Here is a 25,974-nt window from a genome sequence, read left to right on the forward strand (position 1 = left end):
CTTCTCTTTTCTAATACAACTGCTACGGTATCTGAAGATCCAGGGTGCAAAGGCAACCACGCTTACAACAGAACATGCAGTAAAGGATATCGAAACACAAAACCAAATGGGCCGGCTATGATGAAAACACCCCAAGTTAAGTTTTCCATAAAATACCAATCATCTATCATCTTGCTCCAGGCAAATTAAATCAGCCTTCTATGGCACCTTCCAGTAATAAAGGCAGTGATGGTATCAGAAGTTATCCAAGCGACGTTTACACTGTTTTCCTAACAGAGTAAAACAGAATTGCCCACTCAGTGACCCATTCTCCCTGCCGTTACTGGACTGCAAACACCTTGCATCCCGCACACAACAGGGAGAGGAGAGGTGCAAGGTGACAACGAGAGGACCCGACCCCAGTAAGGTCCGTGGTTTCCTCCCATCCCAAAGCAGCCGGCTTGGATGCACTCTGGGGCTGAAGCACCAGAATAAAGGTGCCAGTGGCAAAACAGTCCAAAGGAAACAAAGCTCAGACCCGCTGCTGGCTGAGCCCTCTGCAAGCTGCACTCAGACCAAGTCACCTCCTAGCCCTGCACTCCCTTGTTCGAAGGCCGGTACAGCGACAGCTCAATACCCATTTTACACAGGTTATGATAAAGAAAGGGGGCAGGTATTTATCAAAAGCAAAGTCTGAACCAAATTCAATTCAGATACTTCAAAATGCAGGAACACTATATTTATTGGGTCAATATTTCATTTCAGCAATACAATTACAGAATATCACAATGCTGGTTACAAACATAGTATGGTTTGATGGTTACAAATAATGTCGGGCACTGCAGTCTGTGAGAAGTGGGATACGAAACGTTAGTCTTGACACAAGTAGGGTGGTCTTCCAAATCTAGTAATGTTCAAGATATTTTCATATAAACAACTGTGGCACTACAGGTAAAGATTCTGGTTTAGAGGTGTTTTTGTATAAGTAGTTCAATTTATACAGTTATACAGTTCAAGCAACATCTTTTTTAGAATGCTATTAAATTAAAATCCCCTGTAGTTCAATAAAGTATAAAAATAGTACTGAACCTGGTAATATTCAATAAAATGTAGAGTTCATTCACATCATTAAGTAGTAAAGAAATTGTAAAGTTCTAGTTACCATGGCAACATTGCTTCCCATAAAGGAATATACATAAAAGAAAAAAGTTACACATATGGTACCTGCGACAATTATTTAGTGATCCAACACTGAACTTGTGCACCACAAACCAAGTTTCTAAATATCTCTATATATTTATATAGTATATATCTTTTTCATCTTAAAATTTACTTTTGAAAAAAAAAATGTGCACTTCAACAAACTCACTAAGGCCACTCATGCTATAGATACCTAGGATTGCAATGAAATATTGTTAAACAAGACCCTAGAGCACGCACCTTTATATCACCAAAGGGAAACCTGTTTCACTGCCTAAAACATTCCTGAGATTTAGGGACAAAAGCATTACCAGTGCTGTCAATTTTCTGCACGCAGTTTAGTTTATCTCTAGGTAAAGGAAATTTCTTCCCTGCTTCTCACAGAAATCCTCAGAAGGCCAAGAAACAAAACGTGCAACAGGCCGTACGTGTCAAACATGAAAACACCCACAACAGTCAGATTTGCAATTAACATTTGGCCAGTAATTTTCTTATTATAGAAACCATAAGGGAAAAAAGGGAATACAATGAGCTTCGGATAAAATAAAGTCTCCGCACAGGCAGCAGACGGAAGGAGTTTTGTTTAGAGACTGCTAACAGCAACACCTCTCCCACGCTACTTGCTGCTAGCCTGCAAAGTTGCATCTGATCCATATAAATTAAGTAAAGTTTTTGTCAATAGCTTCAATCATGTTTTAGGCACGATGCATTTTCCTTCTTGTATTCTACCAATACATCTGATTCTAAAAAGGAAATCAAGTTAAATGTGCATTTTCTGTACCATGAGAAGCAGCGCAACGGCACCTTTAGCAAGTTTCAGACTGCAGCACATTTAGAGAAAAACTTCATTTTTAAAGGTAATTAAAAAAAAAAAAAGAACACTGTTGTCCTAATAAGTTAGATTTCAACAACAAAAAGACCTTCAAAATTCTTTAACAAAAACCCCGTGTGAAAAAAAAAATTAAACACCAGGTATACAAGTAAAGTGTGCACATGAAGACCAGCATGCACAGGCAGACACTGGCTGGTCAGAGTTAACATCGTGCTACAGAAGTGACCAAACAACTGTTTGGGGCCAAATAGTTGCTAGGTGTTGTACTTCAAGTAACTGAGGGATATGCTTATTTTCGAACATTGCAGAAGCAAATTTCCCCTTCCCCTTTTGTCAGTTAAGTCTTTGCAAGCTTTTCCCTTTCCACAGACAAGTCACCCAGAATAGCCCAAGTCCCAGTGCGGGAATCCTGATATCTCATTCTTCCTTCTACAAATTGCAGTGTTTGCTTCAAACAAGACATACAAATAACCAATTCAAAAAGCTTCGTGCTGAAAATAAATTGAGGGCTTAAACAATAGTTAATTTTCCATAAGGTGACACCTGTCCTCACCACTTGTTTCCAGTTACTCGAGTGATTCAATTACTTACCATCAAGATAATTCTGAAGATGCATTTCATTGGAGGTGCAAGCCCTGTTCTCCCCTTTAGCACCAGCACCAGGTAACACTCTCAGCTAGTGGTAGGTGCATTGTACACATATAAAATGCCAATGATTAATCAACTTTATTGTTTCATGGCTGGCTAACTGAATCTCAGCAGACACAAGGTCTCCCACCATGCACAGTGGTTAGACGTAGCCCCCTTCTCCAATACTTACAATCAGATTGTAAAGTACTGACAAATTGACAAAAGAATGCATTGAAAACTTGTGTTAGGGCTAAACATAGGACAGGAATTCCTCATTTCTACCTCTAGTGGGAGGGAGGTGCAGGGTCTGTGTTGGCAAGTTCTGTACTAACAAGCCGCACGGTACGGAGAACACAGTGGATAATGCTCTGCTCCTTTAGCTCTACCTAGTGCAGAAGAAGTCATAGCATAATGATGAAACAATACAAAGAAACCCAATCCAATCACACTGGAGCTGCTCCTGCCCTTACAGAGGGACAACAAGTCATTTACCTTCCTCTGAAGTCACCCAGTTTTACTCCTGTTTTCTCAGGGATATCAAACAACAAGCTGTAACAGCAGAGACAGTGACAGAGTGACAATGAGCAGCACATTTTAAATATCGTCTCCACATGCCAATACAGACAGCTAAGTTCTTCTGAGAACACCACCAGAGAGGCAGAACCCAAAACTAGAAAGGTCAGTTTGGTTTTAGCATGGAGAGCGCATCTGCAGCAAGGACAGCATTAGGCTCTGAGCTACGGCATGCATAGCAGGCGACAAAGCATTTTGTAGCTGCAAAGTTGTTGTGCAAAGCTTCAGCACTTTGACAACTTCAGCAACCAGCCCCAGCTACCTTTCTCCAAAATGTGCGTGCCTTGGCACGACTGGAGTTACTGAAGTGCTACAATGAGAAGTTCAACCCAACAGTTGGGTCACGATTTAATTTAATCACATGAAAAGCACGCTAGTAGTCCTACAAGGAGCACTGCAAGTGCTCTTCTCCAAGTCATGTTTCTTGGCCAAAGTCCACCGTCCAAGAGAACCCTGGGTGATTTATAGGACGTCAATTCCCTCCAGACAAGCCAATGCACCGAGGTATACAACATGCTGGTGAAGTAGCTTGGGGAAAGAGAAATGTACATCCACTCAGAAGGTCTGAGAAAACAGAATAAAGCTACTCATTGAAGGAATTGAACAAACATTTGGTTCTCAGCAGTGTAACGCCTCCCTAACCTGTCCCACACCAGGAGCCCTCCTGTTTTCTCACCTCCAGTCAAGCTCACCACCCCAAACAAAAAACCTTGAGACCTTCGAGTTTTGTCAGTCAAAATCTGGAAGCAGAGACCTAACTGCAAACCCCAGGCAAGCAGCTCCAGGCGCTCTAAGTGGAAATCCATGTACCTGGTTTGAGGCTGTTAAACGTTTCTGCTGTACAGAAGCTACACAGCTTGTTTAGGACAATTTTAAGCACGCCTCCCCTGCCCAAGTTCTGATACTAATATTACAAGCTTCATTTAAGTAGTTTTAACAGGATTAAAGAAGAGAATTCATAATATCTAATTCATCAGTGCCCTAACGTATGAACATTCGGGGATGAAAATATTTTGCCTGGTAGACAGCCAAATTTGCTTGTAGTACCTAAAGCACTCGTAAACAAGAAAAATTACTATGAAGAAATTAGATTTAAAATCCATGCATAATTTTAAGTTGGCTTTTCCTCGAACAGCCTTTGAGGATACACTGCAATCTAAGTCTTAATACCAGCTTTTTTTTTTTTTAATGCAAATACTACTTGTTATGTCAGTAAAAGTATTCCAAGTGTGCAATCATTAAAGCTGCACTAATTATATAACTGCATTTTCAAGTTGGTGTTATTCAGCCTTTCCCCCAAAATTATACTCGAAGGCACCAGTATATGAACTATTGGCCTGTACAATTTCAGTTCTTAAAAGAGCTGTTAGGCTCAAAGTAGTGTCTGACATTTGTTTCTTCTCTGCACTCTTTTTTGAAGACCATCAAGCAGCTTTCCCTGTCCCAAGCTTTATAAACAAATTAAAAAACAAACCCCAAACAAAACATCCAGTCCAAGTCCTGCAGGAACCTTGCTTGCAGAGCCTCAGCTTGGACTGAACTTTCATGGCCAAGTTACAAACCCCTGAAAATAGGGGGGGAAGGGAACCCAAACTGACAGAATCCTAACTATAGGAGCACTGTTTGTGCCACTATAATAAGAACTGAGGTAACAGCAGTGAGTTGTTTCTAGTTTGCTATGTTACACAGACTTTCAAATGAGTATTACCTCAACAATTAAAAAAAAAAAAACAAAAAAACAAAACCAAAAACAAAACCCACACACTCAAAAAAAAAAAAAAAAAAAAAGCAAAGCAGCCCCCATGCCCCAACAGAAGAAAAATTAAGACAGGCTAGTGAGATAGGCATTATTAAAGGATCTTTACAGCTGACTTCTGCTTTTTAAATTAACGTAAAGGAATCAGTTTCTGGTTGTACTATCATTTAATGTAGAAACGAAGCATCACAAAAAAGACCTGTTGTGCTTTTTGGCATTTTCCACTGACCCCTGCAAACTGTACAATAAGCTGTGTTCTCCAGAAACATAAAATTGAACTGGATTGTAATACAAAACTATTAACTGGTATAAACAAGTTACTGCCTCAATTATTAGAGTAAGCCCATTCAAAAATAAAAATAAAAAATGGCTGCAGCAAATAGTTAAGCATTTCTAGTTTTTGTGTGTGGCATTGACATTAATATCTGTATACGCTTACTAAGTAAAGACATGCCATCGCAACTGCTAAAGAACGTTCACTTCCTAGTTTTGTATCTATTACATGAATATAATTTTGCACTGATCATACATCTAAATGAAATAATTCTACCGTAAAAGTGAATGCAGGGGCAGAAATATTAAATTAAAGCCACTGGTCCAAAAACTGTTTCTAGCAGGCTGGTCCACTTTTGATTTTCCTGGTCCTGTTAGGAAAGTTAGCACTCTTGGTTGGTACCAAAGAAAACTAAGATTGCTGGTCTACCGGATCTTCTATCGCTTACAGATGAACACTGGTCCAGTTCAGGATATTAACAACAACAACATACGGTGGTTATTTGCTCATCAACTTATCGTGGTTCACAAAGAGTACGTTGCTCTCTCCCAAGTGGTTCTTTGCCACTTCTCTTCGTAAGGTGGCAGCCAAGGCATTCTCCCTTTTCTTAAAATTTGTGATTAACTTTGCTACAATGCATACAGTAGAAAGACCTCTCTTGTGTAATTTCTTACAGCATAGCATTTATTCTTTCTGTATATCAGAAGAAAGCTCTTGATGAAACCTTCCATTCATAACAAGAATGCAACTCTTTTGAACTCAAACAGTTTTATTTAATGTTCTCTTGCAGACTTTCTGTAAAGTAGGTTCTTTCGAAAGAAGAGAGAAAGTAGGGGTTTTCTGGAATACCCAGTTAAAAATGTGAGCCGAACTAAACATGCCATACACATGCTGATAAGAATTTAACACACATTCATCCGTATGGGCACTCTTCAGTAGACTGGACCAGTGTTTCAATGCAAATTCCAGCCCCCAGAGAACTACATGGTTTAGATTTCACAGTATGACTTTTCCCCTGTAATCTGGGGAAAAAACCTTAACTGGTTAATTGACCAAGTTCTTAGCTACTCTGTCCATCAATGTTCTGAGACATCAGAAAAGACTGGACCACTTCTTCAGTGGATTGAGGGCTGGTGCTTACGTCCTCCAGAGCATCTGTAACAGAGAACTGCCGATCTCGCAACCGGTTCCAATTGGCCAAAATATTGTGGTACTCAAAAACTTTCTCATAATTGCCAATGGAATTGTACAGTTTAATGAGACCTCTGTAATCGTATTCAAGTCCACTGTATCCTTCACCAAAAAGCTTCTTTCCTGAAGAAACCCAGAAGATAACAAAATTAAAAGGTAATCCACCCACACATTGTACCTTACTTCTCATGTCATTTTTATCATCAACACGAACCTTTTTGTTACAACATGCAAGCTTCCTGGACAATGCTTGACATTGATATCAAACTTTTCCTTTTAACAGAACTGTAAATTGTCCTCAAGGACTCTAGTAGCTTTACATGTGTAGATAGAATCCAGCAGCCTCATACAGAAGGCAATCATTTTGTGTCACGGTTTCAGTCAAAATTAATTTAAAAAATTGTTTTTCGATCTTCTACCTTAAAATCTTTTTTTTTTTTTTTTGGTAACCCACTCTACATGTTAACAATATGAAATAAGAATGCCTGTTTCAAAATCGAGCCAGAGCAAGGCCCAAAGATGACTTAATTTGTAAGTTCACAGCAAGTGATAACGGGAAAAAAATAATGAATATACAAGGAAGGCTGACAGGCACAACAGCTTTCCATTTCTTTCAGAAGGTAAACACATTCTGCGTTTAAGTTACAGCTGCAACTCCAAAATGTAGTCTGAAGACTAACACCAAAGCTTTTAATCGGTCATGTTTCTAGATGTTTTCAAGAGTGAGTTCTGATCCAAACCTGGGAGTGATAAAATCCTGTAATTCAGTTCCAAGCAGAACATTTAAGAGAAAGTATTAGACTTACATTGAAACCCTATAGAAATACATGTATTGAATTAAGTTCCTTAAGAAGTGTTTTAAAGGTTTTAGTAATAAGCTTTTCTGTGGTATTAGAAGTATTGTATAGAAAAACATTGGAAGAATCACCTACCAATTGCTATGGATCTCAAATAAAGCTTTTCAGCATTTTCATATTGATTCATATCATAGTTATAGAGAGAAGCTAGATGTCCTACTGACAGGGCAACTTCATAATCTTCTTGACCCAGAAGCTGCTCCTTAATCTGAATTGCCTTGATGTGCATTTCCTCTGCTTCCTGTGAGGAACAAATTCATATAGGTCAGACTACTCACCATACTGCAATAAATAAATAAACACAAATAAAAAGGGGAGACAAAGAAACATAACTATTTAGTGGCTGAATAGACTGCACTATTTCATAAAAGGCATAAAAGAACTAGGTATAGGTAAACCAAAATAAAAGCCAAAATACTGTTTTAGATGGTCAAATAGTATCACTTCCGTCTTCAGAACTGATATCATGCCGTCTCTGAAGGCATCTTAATTATTGTTGCACAAAGCAAAGTGAGACATTAAAGTGCAAGTTCTTCAGCCATAAAAATATCAACTGAGGTTATGAATTATGGCCATAGAATATATATATATTTTTTTACAGTGACAGAATTATAGGGGTTTTGTAGATCTTAGGACATTTATATTAGCATAATCTTACCTTAAACTTTCTCATGGACTGATACAGTCTTCCAAGGTTGCCATAGTGTTTTGCTGTCTGTACATTAAACTCCCCAAAAGCTTTTTTAGCTAACTGAAGCGAGGACAGATGTAAGTCATGAGCTTCTTGAAGTAACCTCTGCTCAGTTTCCTTGTTATGACAGTCTATTGCAATCTCCTCCAGGATAAGTGCTGAGTATAGCAGAGGGGAAAAAAAAACAAAAAAAAAAACAAGCAAAATTACTGTGTTCTAAACACAAATATGCTAACTGTAGGTAGCAGAAAGTCATCTACCCAAGAGACCTCGGGAGACATCTAAATCAGGCTTTACGACTATTACAAACTGCTTTCAAATGGTATGACCAGAGTTACCAACCTGTTTTTTAAAATAATCTATACTTTTACTATTTTTATTCAATGAGTCTTCCACTAAGTTTTAAAGAAGTTATTTGCATTTTACAAGTGTGTTGATAAAGAGCACCGAGGACTGCTGAGAGTCTTCTAGAGTGACCTCCATTTGGGAAAAAGCTCAAGTTACAATGCCTCTGTTGGGGAACAGGATAAACATATCTGAATGACTGATCTCCACTGACACAGTATTAAACTGTTCCAAGTAACGCAATTAAGTGTACTACCTTTAACTCTCTTTGAAGATGCCAAGAGCAGATGGTCTTCTGGGAGAATATGTGTTATAATGCCAATAGCACGTTCAGCATGGAATCTGAAAAAGTTTGAATAGATGCAGCCAGAGTTTTATTTAAATTAGCAGCTAACTGGTAAAGTGTTAGAAACATTAATAAAATGAACAGATACATTTAAGTTCTGATCAGAAAATCCGTATAATTTAAAAACATTTTTCCCCCATTTACAGTACTAGATTTATTGCCATTACCTCAGGTCAATGTACTCACAGTGCATTGTCAAATTTTCCAGAGCTGTACTGGTGAACATAAGAAGAGTAAGCCAAGTCTTCATGAGCTGTAGCTACATGTATGTTTTTACCTCCAAATACTGACTGCCGAATATCGAGAGCTGTCTGAAAGAGTTACAAGAACACCATTTCATCAGTCAATACAGGGGAGAAAAAAAAGAGAGAAAGAACAACAACTTATGAATTTCTGTCACTGTAAAAAAGGAAAAAAAATTGTCGGATGGTTCTGAAATTCTATAGGCCTATACATACACACTTGATGCAGTAAATATATATAAAATCCATTTAGGATTCAGGGCAAAATGGAAACAAAAACTAATGGTTGTTTTCATTATTTTTTGAAAAAGCTTGCCAGTAACTTAATCAACTTTTGTCTCTTTCCCTGAATTAACTGCATGCAAATTACACTAAAAAAAATTGAGAGCTTTTCAGTAATAGAAACCAAAGACAGACATTTAGTTTTGCTGCATACCTGATAGATCGCAACAGATTGGCATATATTATCTACGTTGAGCAAGTAAAATCCATAGTCTAGTAGCGTATCAGAATATTTGGGGTGCTTGGCTCCAAAATGCTCCCTGTAGGAACATACTTATATTACAAACTGAGGCAAGTTAAGCATAAATTTTAAAATGTATTTTTTGGAATGCTACTTACCGAGCAAGGTATACTGCATGTTTTATCAGCTGTTCAGCCTTCTTAAATTCACGTTTTACAACACAAGCCTAAACATATAGAAATGAAGCACATGAAGAGGTGCACACTCAGAATGCATCTCCTCCAGATATTGGCCCAGTTGCTCACTATTACTTCTAGTTTCAAAATATTGTCATTGTTACTAAAGTAATTTTCAACTTATTTAAGAAAAATTTACAGATAACATTTATAAACATATTTTATTCTGACATAAATGACTAAACAGAGTGCTAGTATTGCACCTAGTCTACAAAGATGGAAACAGACCACCTGTTCATGGAATGCTCTCAGGTTAACTCTGTCATGAAGTTCCTTTGAACAGCTGTAAGTCAGTGTCAGGGAAAAGGAAAAAAAATCCACACAGCTGAGATAGACCAATTAGACAAAAAACAAACCATAATGCTTACAATACAGACCAGGTTTCCTGAGTATTCTGGAGGTACTACCCATCCTCACCAATTCTCAGTAGTAACTCACTTACAAAAGGAATGTGGAAGATTTTAAATTCACCTTTGAAGCTTGTCGCAAAACATCCACTACTACTTTTACAGGCAGGCCAACTGTGATCTCCTTCATAGCTTCTATACACCATTTGTAAGCCTATTGAACAAAGTCAGCAACATATTTAGTCTGGAATTTCATAACTAGGCTCTGAAAAATACACTGATCATATACATTACAAAATTAAAAAAAAGTTATTTAGTTGCTTATGTTTGATAAAGCTTTTTCAGCTAAATCTGAGAAGGCCAACTTAAAGATTCCTCTTAAGCTTAATAACTGAACTTGGAAGTATTTTACACTGGTCTAAGTTCTGTATAATTACAATGAATGTAATATATTCTAGAGACAAAAATGTATTCAATAGTCTTTAAGTAATCCTTACAATTCTTATCATAAACAACAGCTTGCTAGTCAGTGTACTTAGAAGCTAAAAGAAAATTGCAGTTTATGCAGCAGTTACACTGAAGTTGCAGTTTTTCTAAACTAGCTGCAAAGTGCAATCTGTGCTTTCCGATTCATTTTTACCTATTAAAATAAGCTTTTTGTAATGTGTCATTTCCTGATAACCAAAATATACTCAGAAATTATATGTGATAAGATTATTAATGATGGATTAAGTACCATTAAGAGCTTGTAGACTAAGAACACACAGAAATCAGTTGGTAAATCAAGTATTCCTCTGGCACTACCACACAAGAACCAAAACCAATCAGGAACTTAAGCGAGAAATACAATATGAATAGCAAGCCAGTCATGAAAAGTCCTAGCAGATTTCATAACCAGTTTCCTGAAGTAAAACAAAAACAAACTAATCCCACTCACCTCATCATAGTGGCTCTTGGCAAAAAGCAGTGCACACAACTCCCCATAGAGTGCTGCTTTGTTTGCTTGCTGACCATGTTTTGCAAGCTTGTCCATGTAAGACTGAGCTAGTTTGAACGTTTCTTCTCCCAAGTGATATTTACAGTTACCATTTCGAACATGCAGCAACCTTAGGAAGACGTAAAGAGATCCTCTAAACACTGAATAAACCATTTCATTATACAGTAGTATCACTGATCTATTATTTGGCATTATACTTACAATAGAACTGGGCTATCATCCAGCAAAATTGCACTGTCTGAATTCAGTAATACAAAAGAACTGTTTACAGAATACTATTTAAAATACTTGCACAGCAAGAATTTTTACCATTGGAAACATCAAATGATTTTTTCCATGTTGATGAATCATTGTATATCCAGTGCTCAAACCACTCTGCTGTGGCTTTATATTTTATTTTTTCATAAAGTCCATTCCGTACTGCAAAGAGGGGCTAAATTCAGGAAACATGAGCTAACGTATAGTGCAATATTTTATACCTTTTATGACACATTACACTAGATCTTCCAATAAACTGTTACAGAGGAAGGCAAGATCAATTATGTTTTAGACCAAATGTTTCTCTTCTTTAAACTTGTTTCCTGTAAGCATTTACTCTGAGATTTCTAAGTTACTGTAGCTATGCCTCCTGCAACAGCAAGGTAATACATTCAAATTTGCCCTATAAATTCAGCCTACCCATAATACTCTTCCTATACTTTCTGATTGAAATGTATCATGAAATCAAACATTAACAAGAAAGGAAATAAAGCTGACATTTTCACAAGCAGGGACTGGCAGGCAAGCACAGAGCAGAGAGAAAGCCATGCAGAGAGATAATCAAAAGAGAAGACCTTCAAAAACCCCCTGAAACATGCTAAGTAAACAAACACCAGCTTTCCAAGAAGAAACACTGTGACAAAGACCCAGAGGGAAAAAAATAAAAATGACAACTATTTTTCCTTAAATAAATTCTGAGAACTAAACATGATGCAGAAATGCATTGCGTTCTTGGTCACAGGCAGCAGAAAACTATCTAGATGCAATAAAGGCAGGAATTTTAAAGAAACTGGAGAGAAAAACAAAGCAATTGTAGTTTTCAGAGAGGAAACTATTCCAACTAGTGAGATGCTGAGGAGCTGCCATCCATCATCAAATACACAAAGCCCACATCCCACATAATGACGTATGTGAGTGGGGATAATACTGCAGTTTACATATGCACATGGGAAAGACAATATCCAGTACCTTGGTGCGTCATCAGCAGTATCTAAAAACAACCAACCAGAAATCAAGCTAAACCTAATCCAATCCTTTAGATAATAAACTGAAAGGGTTGTGCCGGTTTTTGCTTTTTTTTTTTTTTAAATGTGATCTAGTTTTGAGTAACAAAAACTCCATTATTAATCCAAAGGAATTTTAGAAGAGAAAGACATAGAATAAACACTTTATAACCTTTACGCTAATAACTTCAAATCTTCTTTAATGTCTGTAATGCTCCCCTTTAGAGTAAAATCATTCTCTAATAGCATAACAAACAGCAACCACAGGGTTACACAACATGTTGGTAAGGCTAAAAACACCAAAAAAGAATTAGCAAAATGTGAAACAATGACATGGGAGAACCATGTATTTGTATTACATATTTGTGCCTTATTGTGTAAGATAGAAAAATTAAAGAAATCAAGCCAATAGGAGCACTACACCTGCAATAAAGTAGTATAAAAGTTTGTATAAGAGATCCCAAATCACATTATTGAGTTTTCTCATATAGTTTACTAGTGCTAGTACAATGAAGAAACACCAAATCATGTCTAGATAATAAAGGTTTACATTTTTAAATTGCATTCTATTAATAATACAGTGCATTAATTAAACCCCTGGAGACTGGACTTCCTAGGTTTTAGAATAGGAAGAGCCACTTCTTAGAGAATTGTATTTTCAAGTGCTGGACTTAAACAAGTTATTCAAGTGGTTCAAACAAGTTGTTCTACACTGGGGATTAGATGGTAACAACAAAAAGTTTATCTTACTACCTCGTGACTTTGAAGCTGAGTACAATTACTGCTCTCTCCCACAAAAGGGTTTTTAGAATTTACATACTTTGCACTTCTGAAATCGTTTCAGGATTCTTTTTATTTGATATATTTCCAACTAAACTGTGCTGTTATTTAATTGTTTGGGAGATGCCAATGCATATCTCTCCATTCACACTGCTGCCCAGAGCGACTTAATGTTATATGCAGGCCATCAGCTTCCATTACAAGAACAATGGCTGTCTCTGCCCAAACAGAATTAGCAGCTCCAGTTCAGAAGAAATCATTCTAATGATGGATGTTTTTTCTAGCACAATATGACAATATTTTATCCACAACTGTGTGGGCTGTATATCACTCTCCAACACTGAAAAAATACGTAAAATAAATAGCTACTAGCAAACCCATTTACTTCTCATTTACCCAACTACAAACAAGGTGCAGTTTTGTTTTGGAGCAGTTTTCCAAAACAATATTTTTGTCTATATTCAGATAAACAGGATACCTTGTTGTTCATTACAGCAGCTAAAAAAATATATATCTCAAATTTAACTATGCTTACTAGTACATAGGTATTCAAGCCCATAGCTGCAACACACAGAAGAGGTCAGTCACACAATTGCCAATGAAAACAACCTGGCTACTTGCCACTTATTGTATCAGCATCACACATCTAGGTACATGAATGTAAGAGCAGGGGAACTTACCTGAATGGACCCCACTACAGGTCTTGTGAAACCAGCCAGATGCAAAAACTAAATGCCTCCTAAAAACAAATTCTTTTCCAAATGCTTAAGTTGTGGCTGAAGGCATCTAACAAGAACTAGACACCTGAATTTACCTAACTACATAATTAAATAGCTCAAGAACATATTGGATCTATTATCAGGAAAAGTATGTTTTCTTTTTATTTCTGCTCAACTGTATTTTTAGCATTCATATTTGGTGAATTCTTCTTGTACACTAAGTGTAATTTCAGAAAACACCAATGCAAAACTCATGCAAAAAAGGTGAGCTCACCTTACACAGCATTCTACTGCACGAAACCAATGAAGTATTTCATCATGAAGGGTGCACAGCTGAAGGCAGGAAAGAAATACCTTCTCAGCATCACTATACCAGCCAGCATCTGATAGGAATCCCCCTGGAGAAAAAAAAAAAAAGAAAAAAATATTAAGCATCATGCCTGCAAATTTTAAATCCCAAACATTCAAAGAGCAGAGAGCAGCCTGAAATTCTCAGACATTTAAATCCAATATACATAAGACACCAAGTAGCTTTCTAAAACTTATATTCCAAACGTATATACATTATTTAAAAGAAGTTACAGATATTAAAAAGAAAAAAATAGCATTAGCTTAACTGAAGCTTGAATGAAAAGAATATATTTTATAGCTTATCATCAGTTACCTAAAACAAAACCAATCTGAATTGCTTTTTCTTTTACAGCAGAATCTGATTCTGCTATGTAGGAGCACCGTCTACTGAAAGAATAGGCCAGTACAGAAGCAACTTTTACTCCATGGTCCATCAAAGCCTGAAAACAGTGATGAAGCAGATGTCTGAAACAAAAAAAAAAAAACAGAATTTAGTTATACTTAAAGTTTTTAAAACACTGCAGTCAGTTGGCTTGAGTGCCATGAATTCAAATGAGTAGTGATTCAAAGAAGTAACTCCGACCTTCTCTCAAACCAAAACCATATGAATACAGAGTAATTGTCAATCTCAAGGCTAATGGGTTACAGTTGTTGGATTAGCCAACAAATAGAACGAGTGTACACAAAGTTCTTTACAAGGACACCCTCCAGTGTAAGCGATATACAAACTACCCACACATTGTTAGAACTGGAAAACATTTTTAGCTAAATCTCAGAGGGGGGGAAGCCTCAAAGTCCACCCTTGCCCCACAACTCCCACTGAAGTTGCAGATAAATGAGCAGTGATGAACCCATTAACATCACACACGCAACAAGGGAGATATGTCGGAAGACACAAAACTTATTTTGGTTACAAACAATCTGATCTAAAAAAGTCACGTTCTGATTGTAACAATACAGAGTGGTAATATTTAAAGACAGGAAAACTCTTTAAACTGGGGCGATCCTATCAGTTTGATAACCCTTCCCCTAGAATTAGCTGCAACCTAAAGAAACATACTTTGACTGGCCTGTACGTCTTACTCATCTGATTCAGAACAGTCACAACAATGGAGATAAGCATGTGTATGATTTCCAGGCATAGCATACACTGCATGTGATAACAGAAGTGGACACCCGCAGGTCTAAAAACTTTTAAGGCATGGTATTGGCGAGCAGTGAAACCTATCACAAGACTTATGGCTAGCACAAACTGCACAGTAGAAAAAGAAAGCAATCTGAGTACCAAGTAACACAGATGACTTGGTGTATTTGCATAGAAGTTACAACTGTTTTATTTATTTTATGACAGAGAAAGAGACACTGTACCTTAAAAGCCCTTCTGCAAATCTGAAGAGGTAATTCCTATGGTTATCACATAGGCTATTAAACCCAAGAAAAGTAGAGACCTTTTCCAGATTCAAAGCCCAGATCAAGGGCTAAGAGCTGAAATGAGAACTAACAAAATATTAAGATATTTACCTTTTATCTAAAGCTCGTAGCACCTTCGCAAAAACTTCTAGTTCACAAAATTCACTACCCAGCTGGCATAATCGGCCCTGTTGGTAAAGCTGAAAGGAAGACACAAATATATTTAAAAATTTAAGACTTTGCACTCTCCTGGGAAATTTAACACAAGGATGACTTATGAAGAAACCCAGACTTCAAAGTATTGAAATAGAGCCGGAGTAAATATTAAAAAGTAACAGTTCCACAATCTCCACGCAGGAGCACAACTTTAGTGTTAAAAGCTGAACAAACACAAGCTATGAGAGCTCTGTATGTGGTTTCAAGTTGTTTTTGTCCGCTTTTTTCTTTCTTTCTCCAAACGTCCACTATATTCACCTGCATCATCAAAACAACACGACACCTCAGCTAAAAAACAAAGCCAAAAAACTCCCCAAGCTATCAAGAATTATAATGAATAGCTTCTTTGATACCAGATGCTTTGAAAACATTTTTAAAATTACACAGAATCTAGCAACCAGCATTATTTTAGAATATTTGTAAGTGGAAATCCAAAGCCAAAGCATAAAGGATATAATAAAATAATATATTGTGATCCTAGAAAACTTGAGCAGGCCCCTAGAACAAAGGATGCAACAATAAAATTATATATACAAACAAAAAACACAAGTTCTGTAATGAATGACTCACTGATACCCAGAGCTAAACACAGGCATGAGCCCTGACCCCATTAATACCTGAGCTCACACAAGTAATTCCTGTTTGAGTAAATGGGAATATTCATGTGAATCTGTTCATGAATTTATTAAAAGCAATGTCTAATTTTATGTCCAAACTAATTTTTACCTGCAGATAAGCAAATATATCAGTTGGCTTGCTCACAAAAACACAAACCATGGAGATAGTTCTTTATGCAACGCATAGTTAAGCTGCAGAACTTTCTGCCACATCATGCTATAAATACTAAGAATTTACATAGGTATGAAAATGTCTGTACAAATATACAGCAGAAAAATCCATCGCGGGCTATTAAATCCTGATATCGAAGTCCCTGAACCACAAATGACTGAAAGCTGGGTATGTAATCAAAGAAGCACCACTATATACTTGCCATACTCATATATCCATCCCCAGCTCCTGTCAGAAGCACAGCACTGGATTACACAGGGCTGCTCCAGTACAACCATTTATTTTGTTTTAGGTGTTCTAGGACACCCCCCAGTCCTTTATATATATATATATATATATATATATATATATTTTTTTTTTTTTTTTTTTTTTTTTTTGCAAGGCAGTGGCTCCATGGGGAAAAGGACTCATCTCTAGATGCTGCATCTTTCAACAAAGGCCATTTGAGGTCCATTTCTCTCCCGTTTCATGTGTGCACTACGTGAGGCAGGACCAGGACACAACAGTTTATGATCTGACACCAAACAGATTATGCAGTAACGTTTCACACCATCAGGAGCATGCAGGTAAAGCACTACTACGTTGCACTCTTAACAGTTATTCAGCAAACCCCACTTTTCAATCTACATGCTAAGGTATTCAAACACACACTGCCCAAGGCTGGCATGTGTTGGCAGCAAGACTCTGTGCTGTGAGCGAGCAGCACCCTCACTCTGTAAGCAAAGGCTGATAGAACATGCTAGAGGTGTTCAAGCAGAAGCACAAATTTAATGAGAACTTTAACATTCCCCTCTGAGTTCTCATAATTTCTTAAAAAACCTTAATAAGCATCTTCTATCTGTTTGCCTTTTTAACCACAAAGACAGGAAGCAGACGAATTCGTGTTCAAACAAAGCATGTGAGAACATCTCCCCCAGCCAGAAACTTAGTTTTAGTTAACTCTCCTTATAAAAGCACATGACACTGATTTTACAGCACAGTAAGTTTGTTATTTTAACAACAGAACCTACAAAAAAACCTTCAAAAATACTTTGACCTAATAATGTCAATTGCCAGAAATGAATGTTTTCCTTTTAGTCATCCATTTCACTGGAAAAAAAGGAAGTCCCTTAAAAAAACAGAACAAGTCTGCGTGCAAAGTTACTCCTCAGATAAAACAGTGCCATGTCCCTGTACTTCAAAGAAATCAGTTTCTTCTGAAGCTATTTTCTCTCTGGTAGAGAAAGACCATGCAGCCTGGTGTATTAGAAAACTACTGCTATGGTAAGCAGTCTCATTTTCTCCACACAACTCTGTAAAGGTAACTATCATATATAAAACCTAAAACATATTTTTCACAATTGAAACAGATTACACCTTGTAATGTGTACTATTCCAGTACTGAAGGCAGACATCTTATCAGCAATTAATGAGATCATTTCTGGAAGAAACTAAGACTTAACACCAAGTTATTTTACCAAGACTTGGTCAGAAGGACTAGCATATGTTCAATATCTCGGTTTTCAACCAAGTACATCATAATTTCCCCTCATCACTTTGCTGTGCTACCTAAAAATCCCAGTGGTTACTCTAACACTGCTTTGCCAAATGTTAACTCTAATATGACCTTTTAAAATTAATATATTTATGAAGTTCCATAAACATTTGTCGTAACGTGCCCACTGTTACATGGGATTCTTAAATTCCCAATGAAAAAATGCCCTGGTTGTGGAGGGGAGCCCCGAACCACATCCTCATTTTTGGTACATTTATTATTTCAGGCCCAAAGGTCCAAGCTTGCCATGTGCACATTGCTATTCCCAACGCTGAGATGAGCACTCAGTGCTCAAGGCACCGTTCTTGGATCTGAAAAACAACCGTTTTTTCCTGGTATAACCAGAAATACAGTATCCTTGGAATATTTACCACACTATTCACCCCTTGCCTCGACACGCTGGCAAACATTTGAGGAACCAACTCAGCTTGAAGTCTCTTTAAACTGTTAGAGCTGTTAAAGCAATATTTTCAAACAAAATTTGACATGGAAATAGTGAGTATACAGCAAACAGTGAAGCAATTCCAGTAGACTCAGTAACACTCATTTGCTCATTGAGAAGCAGTTGCAAGTACTGAAGAAATGATTCTCTTGTTAAAGTTCCAGAGAGACAGAATTCCTGACCACAAGCCTTGCTACATAACATAAAAAACAAAACAGTGATTCAAGAAAAACATGCCCTGACAAGAATGGCAGAGGTCTGGACTTCTGGAAAACTATTAATTTCTTAAGAAGGAAGAGGTTAAGTTTTTGTCTAAAAAAACGTATTTGGAGCTTAACAGAGATTTCTTTTTTTAAAACCCACAGAAAATTGAGTAAGAGCCTACAGTATGACTTCCAACTTGAACAGCTCAAACTGACACATCGATTCTGGCACTGAAGACACGAACCAAGGTATAAGTTTAATGCGTTGCCTTGTTATTTACATATGTGCAGAGTCAAACTGTTCTGCACAGCTATGAGAAAACCACCGTGATCTTCCTTCAGGAACTAAGGCTTACATTTAACCCACAGCACATTGTCCAAAGCATTCAAAAGCTGCATACAGCGGTGTTCCCAGTCAAACATATTGATAACATTAACTTTTAACTTATCTGTTATCATACCATCGCGCCCATATAATTCTGTTAAAGTTCTTGTCAGAGTTCTCTCTCAATAGATTAAGCTGAGCTCTAACTGCTTCCTAGCAAACCCCTAGAAATAAAGACAAAGATGTTAAACTACCAGTAAAAGCAAAGCCATAACATCACAGAGAAAGTGATACAGTATTAGTATCACTGGCATTCTTGGCTGTTTCACTGGGTACAAGAGAAACCTAAAAATACATTTAGCTTTTTAAAATTAATCACATTTTAAAAGCAGATGGAGATTAATTCTAACCAGTTGTAAGAGGACCCTCCAGAAGAACTGTAGCACATGCAATTTGAAAAATATGCTCTTATTGCTCCAGTTTGGAAGAGGTCTGAAAAATAAATATGGATATTTTGGTAAGAATTAAAGATGCAAAGAATTGCATGGAGCTACCCAGCAAGTTTAGTGATGTTCAATAACATACTGTAGAATGCCATGCTAAATGTAGGAAGGATTGTATACCTAAACACCAAAATCAGTATTTAGGAAACAAGTTTGGCTGCAACCCCCTGTCTTTCTCCCCTACTTAACACAGAAGGAAGAAAGATTTTTAGGAATCATTAGGGCACCGAATCAATCTGTTGACAAATGACTCATTAAAGGCCAAGGGGACAGGTGGCAGACAGGCTTAGAAAATAATCAGTTAGAAATGTAGGTACATGAACTCTTAAATCAATTTCAAATCCATCTTCAAAGCATCTGGACAAGGCTAGTTCAATGTGATACTGGGCATAAAAAGGCAAACTTTTATGTATTTGAAAACATACTTCTAATTAGAATCTGATCTTTATGAACCTCAAGCAAAATAAACAACTAACAAAAACCCCTCACTGAATAAGCCTAATTTAACAGATAACTTTTGAGCTTATAGTCTTACATACAGAGCACACTTCTTCCAACTCGCTCTTCTTCCTGTATCACATCAGCATTTTTTGTTTTATTTCACATCTACACAGAACTCGTACACTTTGTGTGAAGTACAAACCTTAGAGTCACACATTCATGTGACTCTCCACAGCAGGGAATCCCTATTTTTTCTATCCAGTTTGCTTTGATTTCAAGTTAAATCAGTACGAATGAAATGAAGTAGAAACAGCAATTACTGCTTCAGCGGCAGCTGAACACCTTTGTTCATGTGACCTCATTACCAGAATTATGCTGAGTTCCAGTGTATAAGATTTAACAAGGATACTGAAAAAAACAGGGAAGCCAGAATACATATTAGGATCAGAAAACATGCCACACAGAGGTTCAAAAAGAAAAATAAATAAATAAAATAAAGAGCGAAGTAAATAATAAGAATTAGGAAAACGGTAAGCAAAGGCAAGGAGTTTCAAGCCAACAACATAAGGTAGGATGGTTCAGTTCCAGTCAAATTTAGACTACAGATAAGAGACATATTAAAATAAAGAGCAATAAACATTGCTAAAAAAGCTCATGACATGGTGCTTCGCCTTCAGTGGGAGGTCTTAATTTAAAGAGGGGGTGCTAGATGGATATGATTTAATCCAAAGTGTTTAGGGAAGTCCTCCTGCATGTGCCAGCCTGGAAGTCTAACCAGGTGATGAGAATGCCTGTATGCATGCACACATATGTAAACCACGTTTGGTTCCCACATACGTATTTCTGACCCCTAGAAGGACAGCAGCATTAATTTAATTAAGCCTGGTGAAGTCACGCTGGTCAGTCACAGCCAGAAGCCCTACAAAATATGACCCACTTGTTCTGGATTTCTGACCTGCCTCCTAAGATACATTGCTTGCTTATGACCTTGTTTGTATTCCTCTGGTCACAAAGATATTCAAACTAAAGATGTACAGCTATACTTCAATTCATAGGTAGCTTACCTTTTCCTCCTTCACCACATACCCAGGAATATGAGGGATGAACCAGATTTACTCTGACCTTATGGAAAAGATGCTTATAATCATTCTTCATCAGTAAAAGCAGTCTCTACTGCAATGCAGAGAACGGACGCTCTATTGTGTGTTGCAAAGTGTCAGCAAATTCCTGTTTATTCATTTTGTTTCATTCAAAGAATAACTAGATGCGATACAAGAGCTTTTATTAGCCATACTTGCTCTTGTTTGGATTACCAGAATACAGGGAAGAGACAATGCTCTGGCTACACATTGTCCAGAAGTTGGAGCTATCAAGATGTAAATTAAAAACCTGTATTTTGACCCACAGCAAGGCGGGACCACTCTGGAAGTTTTATTGACCACTTAAAATACAGAAAAAGCATGATTATAGCCTTCTGGATTTTGCCTGAAAATGTTAATACAAAACAAGTTAGCATAGTGCAATTTCTAAAGGTTACGGGTCCGCACTGACTGAGACAATTTGTCATCTCCAATTGTTCCTGTGGTTAATGATATCATCAGAAAACATTCAAAGAACATTGGACCCAAATGATTTTCAAGAAAGATCAATGTGGAAAAAAAAAATAACAGCACAATCCAGAATAGACATTTCAAAAAGAAATTAGACACTAGACGAAACTCCTTGTTATCCTATGTATATCCAAGATTAGCTTGCTAGCATGTAACTGCAACAAGTACCTACAAAAGAGAACACTAAGACTAGTGAGGCAGTATGACTTCAAATATCCAGGAGAATCAACAACAACAAAAAAGATAATTAACACATAACAGAATATTAAGCTGAGGCACAGGGGAAAACAACTAACTTCTGTATACAGCATTAAGTAAACTGCCTCTGGACTCCATAGTTCAATGTCTTATTTCTGTCAAAAGCTCAGTTATTTGGAAGAACTCCCTCCCTCAATAGACCATCCTTTCCCTGACAAGCCACAAAAGAAAAATTTTTTTGAAGATTTTCCGTTTATTCCAGTTGTCACTTTTTAATAAAAAAAGTTTGGCATTTGCAAATATTGCCCAGCTGCCAGGCACGACTCTCACATTTTAACTTTGATCCAGCATATTTCTTTCTTTGGTTTCTGAAAGTTGGACCTCACCTCCAGTTTAAAAACAAAAAAAAAAAAACGAACTACTTTTACTAGGAAACAACACCACCAGGATATACATAAGCCTGGCAAAGATCCTAAGGAAACAAAATACACTGTGTTTGCACATTTTTTCCAAATGCAGGTGTTACTTGCGACAATACCAGTTATTAAACTCTTCAAAATACAGATGTGATAAGACATTTATATTTTTCTTAGCACAAACGCAGACTTGAAAATCTCCAGGATATCCTGTAACCAATGTAACCAAGCTAGCAAACTGTGCAATCAAGACTGGCAAATGCTAATTTCAAGTGTTCATACTGATGAACGTGTTAAAAATAGTTCTATATGGCCACAGCCAATTAACATCCACAGTGCGTATCAAAATAAAGTCTGACTGGTGCTGCTACCTTTTAGCTTTACAAAGCGGGTGGCTGTTTCTCTGATACCACAAGTTGCAAATAACACCTAGATAACAGCATTTTTTTGCAAGTTAGATGTGAGACTGAAAAAATACCTCCTATCAATAATCACAGAAAGATTCTCCCTCTTTTTCAAGGTCTAAATGCAGCTATTTTCACAAGTTCTACATTACCCACCAATTTTCCTCAGCCGTATTTAAAAAATAAGTCAATTCTATACAATACTAACAACAAATTGATGCCCTTTCAACAGAGCAGCCATCAACACATAATCAGAACAAAGATTGAGAAGGCTTCTAGTTTGTCTTCTTTTAAAGACTATTAGTGATTTTGGAAATTCTGCTTTAAAGAACTCATTGTCAGGATGCACTGAGTATACCTCCCCAACCTATAATGGTAATTATTATCAGTATCATTTTGGAAAGCCTGGTACCTGTGCTCTGAAACAAAGAAAGCAAATTGTTTTGCTTTTTTGCACTATACAAAACAGGGTTTCGCACCATATGAAACAGGGAAGGGGATTGTTCAAAGGTGGTACGGGAGTTTTCGTTCTAACCTGGTTCACTGATGTCCTTTGTATTGCTGCAGCCATCAAGAACCATGCTCGGTGTTGTATAGGTGCATAGAAAAACGCAAGCACTGTTCCAAAAGATTTATCTGGGCTATGCTTTGAGATGCTCACTGAAGGCAGACATCTCTGCATATGGAGCACCGTTTAGTCAGGGCTGCAGACTTGCTTTCAGCATCCCAGCCAAGATTTAGTCACATTTATGCATAAGCTAATTTAAATGCAACTATTAAAGAGGACAGATTCTCCTACATAGAAAAGGTACAAAATAGTGTGAAAATAGAGTGAAGGCATGGAAGACCATCTTGCTATTGGCAGCACTGGCAAGACACTCACTACACTGCGTAACCTGCTTTCAGTTACTCTGTATTTGGACATCTCATAGGTATATATTTGTATGAGAAATAGAGGTGCACCTTATACTTTTCAGATCAAAGATCATCCTGTTGTAAAACTTATAAATAAAAGGGAAAAAAAAACAAAAACAAAAACAAATTATCACCATTAACAAAAATTATACTGGCTAGCGGTTAGTACAACAGAACCAGTATTTTTGAGGACAGGCCTTTAGCATGCTTGTTACCATCTCCTGAACAAGGCAACATACTACTTGTACATGATCAGAACAGATTAAAGTATCTTTAGAAGTCAAATATAGTGCTGGTTTATTTTTCATGATGAAGTAACTCCAAATTAATATGAATTGATGCAACCACTGAAGAGTGCTAATAAAGCATAGGAAGTCACTGATCTATTTAGCTCACCTGTGAAGGAGTTTTTAAACAATTTGGGAAGAACATATACTTAGACACTTCCATCATCTGAAGTTCTTTTTCTGTGCTTTTAAAGCCCTAGAGAACCAGCCCTTTTTCTGTATGAATGTCAAGACAGGGTCAAGGAAGCTTACTTATCAATGGCCATACCTGTGAACAGCTAAAAATAAACCTCAAAATGTTTTTCCACATTATTATTTCCGCACCTTTAGTGTTTATCTAGTACTTGCTGTATCCAACCCCATCATTTTCTGTGAGCATGTTCATATACAGATTTCCCATGCTTCTTAACACTTTTGGATTAGGTAAGTAGTACCTAATATACAGAAAACGTGTATTTCAACTCCACAGAAACAGTTTCTCTGTCTATCGAAGATCAGACACCCTTCTAAATACCGTTACTCCATACGTATGGGATGGGCCACTACTCCTGGTTCATAAGGACTCATCTGAAAAACTACTTCATTTAGCACATCCTAGGTTTTTAGAAATTTACTGGCCGAGGAAAAAAAGGTTATCCGCCTCCATAGCTCTTACACACTGTTTCTCTCCTGACAAATGCTCTTTTCCAGCAGCTCCCGTAGATGGATGAAGCACCTATTTAGTGGACAATAGAAATTAATGGACCATCCTCGCACACCTTTTCCTCTAACTCGGGATATTTTAGAGGAGGCAGCTGAATGAGAAATAGCCACTGCGTGAAAGAAAGATTTAAAGCTAACCAGCTCGATCATTTAAAGAGTCTCCGATCTGGCTCCCACCAGATCTTTAAACGTAGGAGAGCCTGGCAAACTCAGCGCCTTCCACCAGATATCACCTTCTCCAGTAGAAGGAAAAAAAATAAAGGGGGGGAGGGGGAAACTGGACCGAAAACACCCCCCAAACCGAAACCACTCGGTCCCAACCTGCCCCTACCCCTTCCCCACGTCCCCGCTGCCCCTCAGGGCAGGGCAGGGCCAGGCCCTTCCCGAGCCCTCCCCAGGACCCCCCCGCCACCTCCACAGGCCGAGCCCTGCCCGAGCCTCCCCCGGAGCCTCCCCCCTCACAGGCCCTCAGCTCCGTGTCCCCCCCCCCCCCCCCCCACGTCCTTCGGGCCCTGCCCTGCGGCCGAGCAGCACCGTGGGGGAACCGAGACCCCGCGCCCCTTCCCCTCAGACCCCCCCTGCGTGGGGCAGGCCCGGCTGCGGCCCCCCCTTCCCCTTCCCCTTCCCCTTCCCCTTCCCCTTCCTCCTCCTCCCTCCCCGTGGCCGCTTCTCCTTCCACCCCCCCCCCCCCCCCCCTCCCTTAAGGCCCAGCCAGGCCCAGACCTCTCCCTACACACCCCTCACTCCCCCCGCACCTTGTAGTAAACGTCGAACTGGATATTCTCGGGCAGCGAGCGGATGTCCCGGCGCCGGGCCCGCCCGTAGCTGTCCACCACAGCCGAGATGGCCGTGTTGTACAGCGTCTCGGGCACCCACTCCAGCTCCACCGCCGCCATCTTGCGTGTGCGGAGCCGCCTTCCCCCAGCCCCAGCCCGGCCCCGCTCCGCCTCACGCCCCGCAGCCCTGCGCGGTCGCCCGGCCCCCGGAGGGAGGGAGGGAGGGAAGGAAGGGAAGAGGGAGGGAAGGGGAGGACGGAGGCGCTGCTGGGGTGCGAAGGGAGGATGGCGGAGAGGGGGGTAGAGGGGAAAGGGGGGGTGTGGGGGGGGTGAGGGGTTGAGCCGCCTGCGCTGGGGAGGCGCGAGGGAACGAATGTGGGGCGGAGAGTGGAGGAGGATTTAAAAAAAATAATAATAATGAAGAAAAAGAAGAAGAAGGAAAAGCCAAGGGGAAGTCAAGGGCTGAGGGGTTACGGGATTTGCGGTGGGGGTGAGGGGAAATGCAGGGGGGGAGGCGCTGGGGGGAGCGTGAGGTGAGCGGGCAGCGCCGTGACCCGCGGCCCGGCTGCCGGGGGGTGCTCGGGGTCCCTGAGCTCGGGGTCTGGAAGCGTTATTGGTGTAGGGGCGTTACTGGTATAGGGGCGTTATTGGCGTGAGGAAGTTACTTGTGAGGGAGAGTTATTTGTGAGGGGGGCAGCGGGCCCGGCACCCCCCGTACCTGGCCTCAGGGGA

General features: G+C 38.8%; 1 protein-coding gene across 1 annotated transcript; it reads right to left on the reverse strand.

The window, feature by feature from the left end:
• Nucleotides 1-703: 703 nt before the first annotated feature.
• Nucleotides 704-25,542, reverse strand: APPBP2 (amyloid beta precursor protein binding protein 2). Its single transcript, XM_068656343.1, has 13 exons — nt 25,222-25,542; nt 15,593-15,681; nt 14,385-14,536; nt 13,995-14,118; nt 10,900-11,068; nt 10,087-10,176; nt 9,538-9,605; nt 9,353-9,458; nt 8,861-8,985; nt 8,585-8,670; nt 7,951-8,141; nt 7,368-7,533; nt 704-6,558 (listed from the first exon to the last, which is right to left on the reverse strand). Exons 1-13 carry the CDS (start codon nt 25,360-25,362, stop codon nt 6,305-6,307), a joined length of 1,761 nt encoding a protein of 586 aa, XP_068512444.1. The 5' UTR covers nt 25,363-25,542; the 3' UTR covers nt 704-6,304.
• Nucleotides 25,543-25,974: the final 432 nt, after the last annotated feature.

The sequence above is a fragment of the Anas acuta genome, chromosome 19, assembly GCF_963932015.1.
Source record: "Anas acuta chromosome 19, bAnaAcu1.1, whole genome shotgun sequence".
Classification (NCBI taxonomy): domain Eukaryota; kingdom Metazoa; phylum Chordata; class Aves; order Anseriformes; family Anatidae; genus Anas; species Anas acuta.